At 42.4% G+C, this 14,929-nt stretch overlaps 1 protein-coding gene and 1 long non-coding RNA gene across 7 annotated transcripts in view; one reads left to right on the top strand and one right to left on the bottom strand.

The window, feature by feature from the left end:
* The window catches only part of SEMA6A (semaphorin 6A), a 133,241-nt gene that overhangs the window by 63,088 nt on the left and 55,224 nt on the right, over positions 1 to 14,929 (top strand). For all 5 annotated transcript variants that reach the window (XM_084629063.1, XM_084629065.1, XM_084629064.1 and 2 more), the window contains exons 3-6: positions 2,798 to 2,915; positions 8,491 to 8,551; positions 11,744 to 11,806; positions 12,643 to 12,744. In XM_084629063.1, coding sequence (XP_084485189.1) covers positions 2,798 to 2,915; positions 8,491 to 8,551; positions 11,744 to 11,806; positions 12,643 to 12,744 — 344 coding nt within the window. The remainder of the gene's footprint in view (positions 1 to 2,797; positions 2,916 to 8,490; positions 8,552 to 11,743; positions 11,807 to 12,642; positions 12,745 to 14,929) is intronic.
* LOC311521004 lies at positions 3,407 to 6,404 on the bottom strand. 2 transcript variants are annotated; one of them, XR_014711756.1, is made up of 3 exons: positions 6,203 to 6,404; positions 5,225 to 5,341; positions 3,407 to 4,001 (listed from the first exon to the last, which is right to left on the bottom strand). It is a non-coding gene; the product is annotated as an uncharacterized lncRNA (long non-coding RNA). The 2 variants fall into 2 exon arrangements; XR_014711757.1 differs by having other exon boundaries at positions 6,309 to 6,404.

The raw sequence follows: 14,929 nt of genomic DNA, 5'->3' as shown, positions 1-14,929 counted from the left end.
CCACTCTGGCCCAGGAGTATTTAATTATTTTATACAAAATGAAACAGCATCAACAGGAGAGACTGTGAGAGACCCACCCCAGAATACTCAGTGGTTAGGGCACTCTCCTGGAAGGTGTGAGACCTGTATTCAAATTCCCCTCTGCCTGATTTGAACAAATGTCTCCCATCTCTAAGGTGAATGCTCTAACCTCTGGACTATTGAATAAAAGGGTGAGATACCATCTGCAACTCAGTTTTTCTTGGGAAAGGGCTGACCTAAGTCCATGAGAGGGTTCACAGCCATGAATCCTGAGGGGAGATAGGCATTTCCCTCTGGCCCAGACTTAGGCACCTAACTCCTTTTGAGGGGCAGGGCTTAGGCCTCTCTCCTCAGCATTTCCTATTGGCCAGGGCTGAAAGTAACATTAAGCACTTACCAGTACGGGGGCCTGGCTCCGGGTCCCCAGAAGAGGCGGGGCCTCGGGTGGAAGGGGTGGAGCTGGAGGGGGTCAGCCTTCCCCAGCCAGCCCATCCACACTGCCTGTCCCACGCCACCCGGGGCTTCGGCTGCTGCCGCAGTAGCCACAGCGGCAGCCAGGAGCCCCGGGCTCTTTTAAATCTCCAGGCCTGGGGCAGCTGCCCCTTTTGCCCCACTGACCGCCGGGGAGGGAGTGGGGGACAAAAGGGGCAGCGATGTTAAAGCGCTGCCGCGATAGTGCTTTAACATTGGCTGCGTACGGGCTGGAACCGGCGTACCGGCCTCCTTTCACCCCTGCTACTGGCTAGCTTAGCTGGCAGCCTGCTTAGCTTGCTGGCTTCTGTGAATCCCATTTTTAGGTGCCTAACTCTCCCCACACATTGTATAGGAAGCCTGGGCGCCTCACTTGGGGTTGTGAATTCTACGAGGTGGCAGGGCACCTCGAAGTTAGACACTGCAACAACTAAATCCCCCTTGTGACTCTAGCCCTGGTGTTCAGCACTTGTCAGGATTGGCACCTGCATTTGTAAAAGTGTGGTAAGGAATGGCAAGTCAGCAATCTTAACCCCTCTGCAGAGGAAAACATGGGAAACTTCTATTTCTATGTTATGAATGTCAAATGGCTGCAAACATACAGGCCCCAATTCACACAAGGGCAATCAGTTACAAAGGAACCAGTGTTGGACAGAGGAAAGCTGGAATGTTAAAAATTAGTACTTCTCAAGTAAATCTTGGTCAGGAAGATTAACCTTCTGAACTTCAATCCTCTGTGAGTTTGGTTAATTTATTTACCCAGGAGTGCTCCGCTCAGATGCAGCATCTGGTTTGCAGGGAAGTTCCTGTTTGTACCCAAGTTTACAGCTGGGCTGACGACAACACAAAGTGATTTGCCCAAGTCTGCACAGTGAGTCAGTAGCTCAACCAAGATTAGCACTGAAGATCCTCCTAGAGAGAGTTCACAGAGAAAATTAAGCAGAATATCTACACTAATAGCCCCCCAAGGTAGCGCTGTTTGTTTGGAGCAAACAGATTTGGGGAGAAAGGGCTTAATGCTTGATTGGATGCCAGTTAACTGCATTATGTGAATGTGCAGGAATTCTCCCTTCTGATGCTGCTCCTACTCATAGTCTCCTTTTCTTTCTGTCTTCTGGGCGTCTTTCTGATTGCCTTCCTGGGAGCTGGCTAGTTGACTGGCTCTTACGTCTAGAGACATGCATTGCAAATGCATCAGACAGACAGAAACTCTGTCAGAAATGTTTTCTGGGTGTCTATTATAGGATCTACATACAGATTGTATGTAGATCCCATCAGTGCATGTTGACTTCCCAGCAACAAGAGCTCTGGAATATAATGAATAAGTGTTCTCACTGACTGTCAGAGTTGGGGAAAAGGCTGAGTGGCTACCAGTGCAGACTTCCAATCAGCATTATCATCTGGCTGCCAGGAAAACTGATGTATCAGACAGGTTGCCAAAAATAAATAAATACAACCAAAACCAGTCACGTTAAATAAATAAATGAAGGTCAATTAATGGCTACCCACAGTTTGTACAAAAAATACAGCTGCCCTGCACTGGCAGCCCAATCCTGTAGGAAACCTGTGAAGCTGGCAATTTTGTACCTAGTAGTGCCAAGTCCTTTGCTCTAACCACTAGCCAGCATAGCCATTGCAGTGACAGATGGGTTACTATAAAATAGGGGAATTGACCTTCTTTTATTTACGGACCCCTAAAAAATTTCAAATGGAGATGCCGCCCCCTTTGGAAATCTTAGACATAGTCTGCGGACCCCCAGGGTCCATGGATCACATGTTGAAAACCACTGTACTATGGTAATGACAACCTTTCACAGACCCCTTAGACATAGTCTGCGGGCCTCCAGATATCCAGGGACCACAGATTGAAAACAATTGCATACTATACCATAAAATAGCTTTGTCCTGAAAGATAAACTTTGGCAGGCAGCATACAGCATTTAAAACGCTGCAGGGGATGAAAGGAAAACTGTGTGGAAGTGCTAAGTACCTTTATACCAAGAGCTCTCAGAGCAGTTTTATACCAGTTCTGCTCTCAGAAATCACAGTTCTTCATTTCTAAAAACATAATGGCTTTCTCCTTGACAATTGCAAACAAAGATTATAACCATGATGAGCTATGCAATCCACTGTGCTATTACTTCAGTACCCCAGGCTGTGTTGTGGGGAGAGACAGCAAGAGCAGGAACTATAGATACTGGCAGTGGGTTTGGTGATGGGATATTCCATGTTAATATGACTTCATAATGTGAGTGTCTCTCTGTCTTTTTGCTTTCTTTCTCCCAATCCTTTTCCCTTCTCACAGATACAAAACAGTATCCGGTGTTTGTGGGGCACAAGCCAGGACGGAACGCCACACAAAGGCACAGGCTGGACATCCAGCTGATCATGATAATGAACAGAACCCTCTACATTGCTGCTAGGTCTGTAGTGTTTTCCTAATTCCCTTCTTGCTATTCCTAGAAAAAATTGATATTCTGAGTTTATCTCTGCCAGACATTTATTTTAGGATTTTATCACACACATTGGTCTTTATAGTCTGTCTGTGATACATCTTAAAAGCCATATTAGTTTGTCATCTTGGGCTCAATCCGTCAAGGTGCTGAGCAACTTCTGGGGGTGCTGGGCATCTGCAGCCCCCCATTAAAGCCAATGGAAGTTGGAGGATAGAGACAGAATAATAATTTCCTTAAAGGAGTTTGTGATTTTGTTTGCGCACACAATTAATTACGTATTTTGGAGAACAAACACAAATGAGCCACTGGGTGCATAAGTACATATTTGAATAAGAGTAATTAAACTTTAACGTTGCTGTTCTAGGCATATTTTATAGTAAAACAACAAAAAAAAGCAGAAGAAATACGTTTACTGCTTTTCTTTTGATGTACTCCATGAGGTTAATTGAATGTCTTTTCTGCATCTTTTTGCAGATATATTTTTATATACACAAACACATGTATTTATATGAGAAGGCTTATAAGGCCAGCTCCTTAGTAGGTGTAAATTGGCATAGCTCTGGCAGTTTCAGTGGAACTACACTGATTTTTAACAGCTGCAGATCTGGTGCATATTATAAGTAAATACTCATTCTCCCATAAGTTTTTAGCTTTCCAATGCTAACAGGAGGTCAAAACTTATTATTATTACATAAGTGTCACAGAATGCTACCTAAATACCCATGCTGATTGGCACATCAGAAAGAATATATTCGGGGAGCAGATGGGTTAGAGTTATTGATTGATGGATCGATTGATATGCCAAGGAACAGAATTGTTAAGTAAGGAGGTGCCATTTTACACCATAACTGCACTTTCAAGTCGCTTCTCATTATGCCTAGACATTGGAGGAATCTTAAGATTTCATTGCAAAGCTCGGTTTCTGACAAACTCTTCATATATAGGCTTGCATTTCTCACATGTCCTGGAGATTTTGAGTCCCCAATTCTCTGCTGGTTTCCTATGCTCTTTCCTTTCCTTTTCACAGCAAGTACTCTCCAAGGCCAGCTGTCCCTAGAAAAGGATGCACAATCTTAGAGCTGTGACAAAATGGGAAGTAGTGTTTTAAGTTAAGAGCATATATTTTCAAAACAAGACCATTTTGTCTTTTTTCCCCCTTACCCTTTCCTCAGACCCTTCCCATACATCATTGTGCTGCTCCTCATGCGTGCTCCAGCCTATTACGAAGTATTGCACGCCATGCTTCTGTAACATTCCCAATTCCTGTCCACAAGGCATTAAAAGATTACTAAGTCTCAAACTCAGATATTCTGCATAACAGCCTGTTGCACTCAATAAAGGACTAGATAGCCAGGCCAGCCTTTAATTGTCATTAGAGGACAAATCCGGGGAAAGAGTGCCCAGCCCAAATAAATAGATGGTAGTACAGCCCAGGCAGAGGACTAGAATCCTCAGCGTCAGCCTCTATAGCATTGCTATAGCACCTCGTACACTGCCCAAACAGGGGACAGTTTCTACTCTATGTTTTGCAGTGGGTGCAATGGATGTGCTTTATGCTGCCCCATGTAGTATTTTGGGCAACAGGATCCATGTTATGCATGCACCCACTGGCCATGCCTCCCACCGTACAACTTCACCTTCGATTATTCTTCAGAGAAGTGTGGAACTTGGCTCGATGACACAGAGACTGTGCAGAGTCTCTCAGGGAGAATGCTCCACTCTTCACCTTCCCATGAAAACATAGTACCTGTGTGGTTATGTGCATGTGGGGGAGCCAGAGGGATGGCAGGATTTACTCCTTAATGTAATTTTTCATGGGGGAATTCCCTTATTTTTTTTTCTTTTTGTGTGTGTTTGTTTTCTTTTTTAAATTGGCAGGTTATTTGCAGTGTGACAATTAGAACTGACAAGCACTAAGGCAAATCTGCTTGGTGGATTAAAATATCCAAACATTATTCGCAGACTAAAATGTTGATGAAAATATTAACTTGTAATCAGCAAGCTACATGCCTCCGCTGCACTCTGATGCTACAGTCTGAAAAAGAATTTGAACTTTTCATGATGGCAAATTACCATTCACAAATCACAGCTCATTTTAAAAAATGAATTAGCTCCTTAATCTGTGTATGTGTAATATATACCATATTTGTGTTTGAGTGTATGTGAATGTGTATAGATAAAATATTATATTATATTCAAATAGAGAAATGCTTTGACATTATTGGGGACAAATAACCTGCAAAAAGAACAGAAAGATGTAATCCATTTTTACTTACACGAGCACAAAAAATCTTCTTAAACTTTTCTTTGCTCCAGTAACTGAAAAACTGTTACGTAGATTATTTTCCTCCTCAGAATATTACTGGAAAAAAATCCCTGCTAGGTTGAGAAGCCTATGTGATAAAAGTTAAAATTCACAAGGTCATTTTTATCTTCAAGTGAGAAACTTTCAAAAATGAGTAATCTTTCCATAATTAGTGTGAGTGAAAGTTTATATCTGTAACACTAATGGGGGCAATAAGCTGAGAGACTGACGCAAATGTGAACACAGTCAAAAGTGTTTATCAAAGAGCTTCATAACAGGATTAATTGAAACTGTATTTAGCATAAATCCCTTAGTATCATATCAGATGCTTCTTTTAAGTTGTTTTGTAGGTGTCTAAATATAGTGATACTAAGTTTACATTTGTACCCAATTATCTGAAAAGCAATCAAAACACATGATTAAACACTGAGGTTTTTGAGAAAATCCAGTGCTCACTGTTAGTTTTGCAGTTAATTTCCTTGGAAAAAAGGACAAACTGATTTCAGCGACAGCTAACAATTTATTACTGCATGTCTGGCATAGAACAAAATCTGTTTGTCAGTTGCCTATTTTGTCAAATAAGATATGGGGATGTATATAAGAATTTTGTACTAACTATTATTAAACACTTTTTATGGGTTTGGAAAGATTTCAGTGCAAATTATGAGCTGGATATTCAGCTGATGTAAATTAGCATAGCTTCACTGAAGTTAATGAGACTAGAGTAGTACACCAATTTACATCAGCTGAGCATCTGTCCCAGGGGCATCATTTGCTATGGGACAAGCGGTGCAGTTGCCCATCCAGACCTTAGTTTGCTCCCCTCAGACTTATCCTAGGCCTATAGGCTCCAGAATATCTTCCACTTTTTGCCCCTCCCCCAACTTTGCAGAGTACAATACAATCATAAATTATGTTCTATGCTGTCACAACTTTTCCCATCTCTTACCCCCAGCTGAGTTTTTCTGAAATGTTGCCCCTGAGCTGTCCCTCTGGATATGTAACAGAATAGCAGCATTTTCTTCTTCCCTCAGAGGGTACAGGTTTGCACACACCTTTCCTGGAGTTCACTGTGTCATCTCTTCCTGCTGACTTGTTTGGTGGTTGCTTTTGTTCCCATGATCTGTCACCTCCCATATGTATGCACAGAATGGTTCATTGAGCCCCAGCAGTACCAGAGTGCATTTACACATTTCCAGACATTGCACTGACATGGCCAAGGGTCATGCACAGCCAGCAGCATTATTTAAATTCCCTTCCTCCACAAGATTATACCATGGCAACAAAATTCAGTTCTGCTGACTGGAGGTGGGAAAACGGAAGCAGTAGGATTAAGTCAGTTTGTGTTAGAATAATTTAATTAGCAGAGAACTATACACATACCACAGCCAGTAGGCAGTATTGGGGAAGAGAGGGCAAAACAGTCCATTAGTATCTATAGTATCTATAGACAGTTCTTTTAATTTTTGCCAACACTGGGCAACTGTGCATTAGATACAGCATGTGGAAATGGTTTTAGTTATCCTGAAATCAGGTTTCATTGACATAATTCCACAACTTGGTGTCTGAATTCTCCTAGGACACTTTGGCAAGCCAGAAAGTAAGTTGCTTAGTCACTTAAGTCGCTCAGAAGAGCCATGATGTGAGTGATGCTAAGTGACACAAGCCTCTCTCTGAATTTCACCCATTTACTTTTACTGGGTTTTTGTTGTTGCTAGTTTGTCTTTTTAAAAAGAAATCCTCAACACTAAAATGATAATTAATGTAAAGAGCTGTGCCAGAAGGGGGCCAATCAGAACACTTTTTCAGGTGTTGCCAGTGCATAATAATCAGTCAATTTACAATTTACCAGATTCTTGGTTTCCACCAACTGAAACTTTGAATATGTATATATAAAAAAGGAAGTAACATCACCGTCTATAAAGCTGATATGCTAATATGTAATTTTATTCTGCCACTGACCCTGACCATAGCTCCGCCAGTAAAGACAAGCAAATAATAAGGCATTAAACCCGTCTTGAAAATAAATGACAGTTCTGGTTTGTATTGAAGACTGAGGGAGAAAAAAAACCTCCTCAGTTTGGCATCTTACAAAGCAAACTGCCTCAACTGCAGTGGCAGACAAATTTTTTTTTAAAGCCAGTTTCTATTAACAATGCTGCCTCTTTTCTCCATGTGAGAGAAGTGTTTCTTATTTTCATTTTACAGCAAAGACTGTTTTCTGTCTGCTTTAGTTAGAAGCTAATATTGTTTCCCTCAAACTCGATAAAATGGAGCTAGTCTTGACAGCAGAGGCTTCTAAAATGGAAACAGTCTGTATCCTACTTTCAACAGACTCCTATATAGCCCCCTTTTAAAGCTATGAATCGTTTTCTAGCCACAAGACTTCCCACATTTTTGAAAAAGTCATTGTTATTTCAAGGAAAAATGAGATGTTGGGTGTTTTTCACCCCTCCTGCACAATTTGGTGTGGCTCTTTCAGATGTTTTGTTTTCTTTTTTAATTCTGTGCCCCAGTCAAAAATGTCTCTGTGCGCCACTCACACAGAAGGGGACTGCTTAAAAATGTCCCCCCACCTGACTTTCTGAGTCTGTTTCCCCTTGTGCAGGGAAGATTGGTAGCTAATTGTAGAGAAAACCAGGTTCTCAGCAAAATAGGAAGGTGAGCACAGGCGAGATGTAAACTTTTTTTGAGGGTGAATTTTAGAGTTTAATTTGGCCATCAGCGTGTGAAGAGAAGAATAATTTCTGGAAACAATTTTGTTGCTGTCAATTTTTTCCTTTCCAGATTGTCAATCAAATCATTACAGCTGAGGTTGGAGGTATAATTTAAAAAAAAAAAACGCATTAACCTTTTTTTAACCCTGGCTGACTAAGAATGGCATACTGAAAACCATCCCAGGAAGCTGGTAACGGTTGCCTAAATAGGATTGCAGCTGATATAAAGATGCACAAAAACATCTGCCCACCAGCCCCTAGAGGATGTGGAACTAGCCCCCTTTCTTAAATCTCATTCATACAAATAAGCTGTTACTGGAAAGAAACTTGAGTTAGTTTTTAGAATTTCTCTTCTTTCTTATTGAAAAGCAAAGCAGTTTATGTACAGTGGTGCATTCTCAGTAGAAGCAGACCAAGCAATCAGTAGTGTTCTCTTGTATAGTGTCTGGTTTTTTTTTTTATTATATAAAATAAACTGACTAGTGCTTTTGACTTTGCATTGATTTACCTTTGTTTACAGGGACCATATTTATACTGTTGATATGGACACATCACATACAGAAGAAATTTATTTTAGCAAAGTAAGTTGCTTTTTATCATCTTGAAACTAAAGAAACTAGGAAGAACAGAGAATAAATAGGAAATGGGCATTGTTTCAAACAGCTTTCCAGCATTGCTGTAAAAATTGTACTAATCAAGTAAGGTAGAATTGCTAGTCATATATAGGGAAAGCTGGAATAGCAGTCATGACCTCTGTGAATTTCTTATGAGCGATTTAGCTAGCTTGATAAGCAGCTAGTACCGAAATATACTGAGCTCCCTGGAATCCATCAAACATCTATTCATTGATATTATGTAGCTTTTTATAATTGCTATACTATACCAATTAAGAATACTAAAACTCTCATCATAAAAGGAAAAGTCTACTTATATATTTTCATATACATAATTTTTAGTCAGTCAAGCAAGTATGCAGTAAATAAAATCTTATTATAACATCATGCTATAAAGTGTTGTAAGAAAAACCACATTACATTTATGGGAAATTATATCCAAAAAGGGAATAGTTTTTCTTGCATTGCTCTCCTCTGTATTGTGTGAATGTTTCTAGACATGACCTCCCACCAGTTTCGTCATACTGATTGGCACATGGCATACCCTATACGCAATATATAGTATTCATAGTTCACCGGGGTGAATTTCACCCCAGGAAAGGAAAAATGGGCATGTTAAATCCATGAATGATGCCATACATGAGCTTATGACATGATACTCATACTAAAATGAGGTCACAGAGCAGCAAAGGAAAGAAAAACTAGCGTTACATCCATGGGCAGTAGATGAACCACGGGCTCGGGATGTTAGCCCCTGATCCGGCCCACCCCTTCTGCCTGAGGCCCCACCTCTCCCCCACTCCTTCCCCTGCTGAAGCCCAGAGCTCCTGCCAGCGGCCACCAGCCTCCCCTACCAAGCCCGAGCCGCCTGAGTGCCTCCAGCCTTGGGCTGGGCTGGGGCCAAGAGGGAAGGGCAAGAAGGAGGGAACCTCAGGGTGGAGCATGGGCAAGGCCACGTGGGGCTGTTTCAGGAAGCACAGCCTTCCCCAGCCATTATACCCGCTGCTCATGCTTACATCCATGAAAAATGTTTTAGCGAAGGACTGTTTAATAAATGAGCACTAACTCAATTCATTAAATGGAGTTGTTGGCTCGAAGCCATTATTATTGTTATAAGGGTGTTAGTATTTTAAGCTAGGGACTTTTTAATGACATTTTACTATAATTATTCAAATCTAATACACTCAGTCCAAGGCCTAACTCGGGGCGAGCAAACTTTTTGGCCTGAGGGCCGCATCGGGTTTCTGAAATTGTATGGAGGGCCTGTTAGGGGAGGCTGTGCCTCCCCAAACAGCCAGACGTCACCTGGCCCCCACCCCGTATCCGACTCCCCCCCCCGCTTCTTGCCCCCTGACGCCCCTCCCCAGACTTCTGCACCATCCAATGCCCCCTGTTCCCTGGCAGCCCCCTGGGGACCCCTGCCCCATCCACCCCCCCCACTCTTGGTCCCTGGACCCCCCCTGCCGCCCCATCCAGCCCCTACCTCTCCTTCCTGAATGCCCCCCCCCCGGGACCCCTGGCCCATCCAACCACCCCTTCTCCCTGACTGCCCCCGGACCCTCTGCCCCTAACTGCCCCCCGACCCTAACTTCCCCCCCCCGCCCCATGCGACCCCCCTCCTTCCTGACTGCCCCCCTCCCGCGGGACCCCTGCCCCATCCACCCCCCTGGCTCCCTGTCCCCTGACTTCCCCCAGAACCCTCACCCCTGACTGCCCCCCGCCACCCCATCCAACCCCTCCTCTCCTTCCTGACTGCCCCCCTTGAACCTCTGCCCCCATTCAACCCCTCTGTTCCCCACCCTCTGACCACCCTGACCCCTATCCACACCCCCAGCCCCTGACCATCCCCCTCATGAACTCCCCTGCTCCCTACCCCCTTACTGTGCTGCCTGGAGCACCGGTGGCTGGCAGCGCGGCTGCACCAGGACAGGCAGCCACACCGTGCAGCACAGAGCACCGGGTCAGGCTGGGCTCTGCAGCCACGCTGCCCAGAGCATTGCGCTGGCGGCGTGGCAAGGTAAGCCTGCGGGGGAGGGGGAACAGCAGGGGAGGGCCGGGGACTAGCCTCCCTTGCCAGGAGCTCAGGGGCCGGGCAGGACGGTCCCACGGGCTGGATGTGGCCCACGGGCCATAGTTTGCCCACCTCTGGTCTAACTGGTGGCCGTATGTGGGGTCGGGAAGAAATTTTCCCCCAGGTCAGCTTGTCCATGATCTTTGGGTTTTTTTGTCTTCCTCTGCAGTGTAAGGTGTGGGTCACCTGCAGAGATCACCCAGGTGTATCACACTTAATTCCCTGCCCTGGCATGGGGCCTAAGGCATTGGTGCACCTCCCATGCCCCCCATTCTCTGCCTCTGGCACATAATAGTCTAGTCTCCTGTGGGCAGTAATACTTTGCTTTAATTTCAGTTGTTGGGTTAGTGTGCAGGTGCTGGGTGGTATTGGTGGCCTGTGATATACAGGTAGTCAGATTAAATGATTTGGTGGTCCCTTCTGGCCTTAAACTCTATGACTCTATAACTCAGCTGCTTGGAAAGTTTAACATTTGCTAACTTCATAACGTGGTGTATCTAGATTCCCATTTATAGAGGAACGAAAATCCAATGTGGGATTTACCTATAACCATTCCAGGGAAACAATGTTAGAAAATAAAACCTTTAGTGCTTTGATAGCTAGAGGATCTCTGAATTTATTAGCTAATATGAAGTGAAAAGAATAGCCTGAATTAGATTTCTTTGCTCATCTGAACTGGACTGTGCCAATGCATATTATTTGGCTTGATAACTAATGAGTTTATAGTCCATTTGCAACAATTTGCTTTGCAAAACAACATCAAATTAAAAGAAATAATGAGAAAAGAAAAGTCTTTTCTTAAAGTGCATATATTTTAAAAAGTTGGCAGATTGCTAAATTCACATTTTTGCAGGCTTTAGAAGGTGAGATGGGTTTTTTGTTTAATGAATAGATAGCAACAGAAAATTAAGTGAATGTTCCACATCACTGATCTTTCATTGTTCTGGTGAATTAATCATGGAGAAAGGGTGCCGAAAGTTTTCAATAAATATATGTTCAGCAGCTAGTCTCCCCTAGGGAACTCTTACTTCTGAAATCAAATGCAACAACCTCTGGGCACTAATTGATTTCTTTCTTGATCCTTGCAGAAACTGACATGGAAATCTAGACAGGCTGATGTAGACACATGCAGAATGAAGGGAAAACATAAGGTAGGCAATTTTCATTTCTCCTGCAGCTGCCACTTTAGTTTAGTTTCTTAACTATTATCTCAGACTGCTCTCTGTGATGTGGAATGGATCATGCCATTCACTTCTTTGCTAGTAATTGCTTTTTCCATCAACTTACTGAAGTCTTTAATTTGCAAAAATAGTTTGCTTTTAATGTGATGAAACATTACGACAGCAGCTGCAGTAACATCATGAAATACTTAGAAGCAGTGGGAATTATGGACACAGTGCTAGGTGTACTGACATTGCTTAATGCGGCCTCCTATAGCTAAACACTGTTGTCCATTCTCCACTGGGAGTTAACTGAAGAGCTCATAAAAAGCCATAATACAAAGTGTGTGTTTGTAGATGCAGAAGAACTGATCCTGATCTCACCCCAATTTTACACTAGTGCAAACACTGACTAACATTAGTCAGCTCACAATCAGGCCCAGAGTTTCTGGACCTGATTTCCATCAGTTTTACTTTAGTGCACTGCACTGAATTAATTAATGTTACTGTTGTCTTACAGCAATATATCGGAAAGGTCCTCAGTCTTGATTAAAGCAACAAAATTCAAACAAAATTCATGAACAATAATGAAATCTGAACTGTAAATAAAATGTCCTCAGTTCCTAGCAACTATGATGAAACAAATAGAATGAAAAGTCATTGTCTTGTTCACTATCAGTCAAAAAATTGTGAAACTAAAGCCCAGAATGTCACAGTGGCTACTAGCCAGCTTCATTTTAGCCCTGACAATGAAAGATCATGGCACAAGAATAAAGCCAAACATTTGTAATATATTGGGTAAAATACTTTTTATTATTTTTCTTCAGGATGAGTGTCATAATTTTATTAAAGTCCTCCTGAAACGAAATGATGATACCTTATTTATCTGTGGAACAAATGCCTTCAACCCTTCTTGCAGGAATTATAAGGTAGGTGTTGTGTTTAGGAGATTGCAGCTGTGCTCTGAGAAATTTAGCAATTTATTTTGACTGTGTAGTTGGCAGCACAAAATGTATCATTCAGCATTACAGAGTTTATCTTCACTTGTTTGACTTCTTCAGCATTTTACATGTGGAATCTTGATTGGGTTTCTATGATTTGCCTGGATTGACATAGACACCTCTTTGCAACCCCTACACGTAAAAGTATATTGCTACTTGAGCTTATCCTTCACAGTTGTCTTGAACAATAACTTACAGCTCACTGAAAAAATATGGGCTAGTCCCTTGAACTTTCTTAAGTAAAAAGTTTACTATGCATCTCAAAGTACAGGCCTGATGCTGAGGATTTCTTATCCATAAAACATTTTGAATCTGTCTGTTGTGTTGTGCCCAATCCCAAAGATACTTGCCTAGACACTTACAGGCTTAGTATAGTGGAAACTGCATTTTTTGCTGTACTGGTATTTGGGGACCCAATTAGTAGGGAACCTGTGCAGGATTCTACACGCTCCTTCATTCTGTGAAAGTGATTTCAGTAGCAGACTGCTACAGGGAAATGCAGAGGGGGAAAAGAAATGGGGCATTTACAAGGTCAAAACATCATATAGAGATTAGGAGCAGGCTGCACTAAATAGCTACCCATCAGCCCTGCTAATAAAACACATGTTGGAGCTGAAGATTCCTTCCCTCAGCCCAATTCTGTGCCAGTGTTTCTGCATGCATGCAAAGCCATTTATTCAACCTTTGTCCACTGTCTGAGGAGTAGGGTTATAGGCCCTGATCCAGACCCTACTGAAATCAATAGGAGTTTTTCCAGTTTCTTTAATGGGAGTTAGATCAGGGCCTTAGTATTCAGCCTAAGAGCAGTGCACTCTTTTAGAATCTGCCTTTGTCACAAGGTGCATTTCTAACCTTTCTTTGGAGAGGAAGAGGATTCAGTTACTACTGATAAAAAGCCTACTCTTGCTCATTTAGTTGTCAATGGCAAGGTACAGGATCAGGTCCAGAATTATTGTAAGAAGTGTCCTGAAAACAAACTGAAGATTTCAACTGTCAGGAAAGCAACTACAGCAGTGATACACAATATTACCCTACTTCTCACCATCCTTCCTCTGCCATGCTGGTTTAGCACCTTCAGTGGCTTTAGCCTGGAAGGTACATCAACACATGGTGCAGAGCAACAGCACAGTCTTCTCTATAGCTCTGTGAAAGAAATTTCTCCTTCAGAGACAAGCTCATTTCCAGTTAATTATATAGTGCAGCTACCTGATATAAGGAGTACTGAAATTAGAACAATGGGTCTAGTAAAAAAAAAGTCTCTTTTTTTCCCTTCCCTTATCCCTAACCTCCCATCCACATCATATAGCCAGGTTTCCTGTTTCCAGTCCTGAGTTTAGTTTTCTGTTTGTCATTGCTTAGCGCTCAGTACAATTAATGTTTCTAACAAATTCTTAGGAGTCCCTTTGCTGGAAAGCTATATTTTAATACAGATTTTCTTGGCATCCTAATGTGAGGATCCTTTCTGCAGATGTTTCATTCCCCATGATATATGGCCCATGCTGATTCCCTCAGCTGTTGCTATGCTCTGAGAGCCTGCATGGTGATGTCTCTTGGGGCCTATAGAAGGTCACTCTGACACCTGCACTGACTTTCCCTGACTGTATTTCAGGGATTACAGATGGCACCAGGGCACTTGAGACATGCAAAGTGGAAGATAAGGCCATCCCACAGCACTGTAAAGTGAAAATACAGATGACCCTGGAATGTTGTGCTCCTTGCAGAGGGAAGGAGCTCTGGAGCATAGCTCATTTCCTTTCACCATTACTTTAAATGCTTTCCCATCCTAGAGTAAACACAACTGATTCCCTTCAGAAGGTCTTAACAGAAAAGATACATGACAGAAAACAAATGATGACAAATCATCCACTGAATGAGTTAGGTTTCATAACATATGAGCTTAAAGTTGATTGGGGTAGCCTGATGGTGCTAGATGGATTATTTTTCATGGTCTATGATTCAGAACTCTGCATTTGATTTATACAGTATGTACTGTTGAAGTGATTTAAACATGTTAGAAGGATTTTACCCCTACATACAAGTTATTGATATAACCTGATCCTTTTTAATGGTTAATAATAATTGTATTGATTGCCAATTAATACTAATGAATGCG

This window comes from Lepidochelys olivacea, assembly GCF_965140295.1.
Source record: "Lepidochelys olivacea isolate rLepOli2 genome assembly, chromosome: 5".
Classification (NCBI taxonomy): Eukaryota; Metazoa; Chordata; order Testudines; family Cheloniidae; genus Lepidochelys; species Lepidochelys olivacea.
The sequence above is the reverse complement of the archived record's forward strand: the minus strand, read 5'-3'. Positions and strand labels throughout refer to the sequence as shown.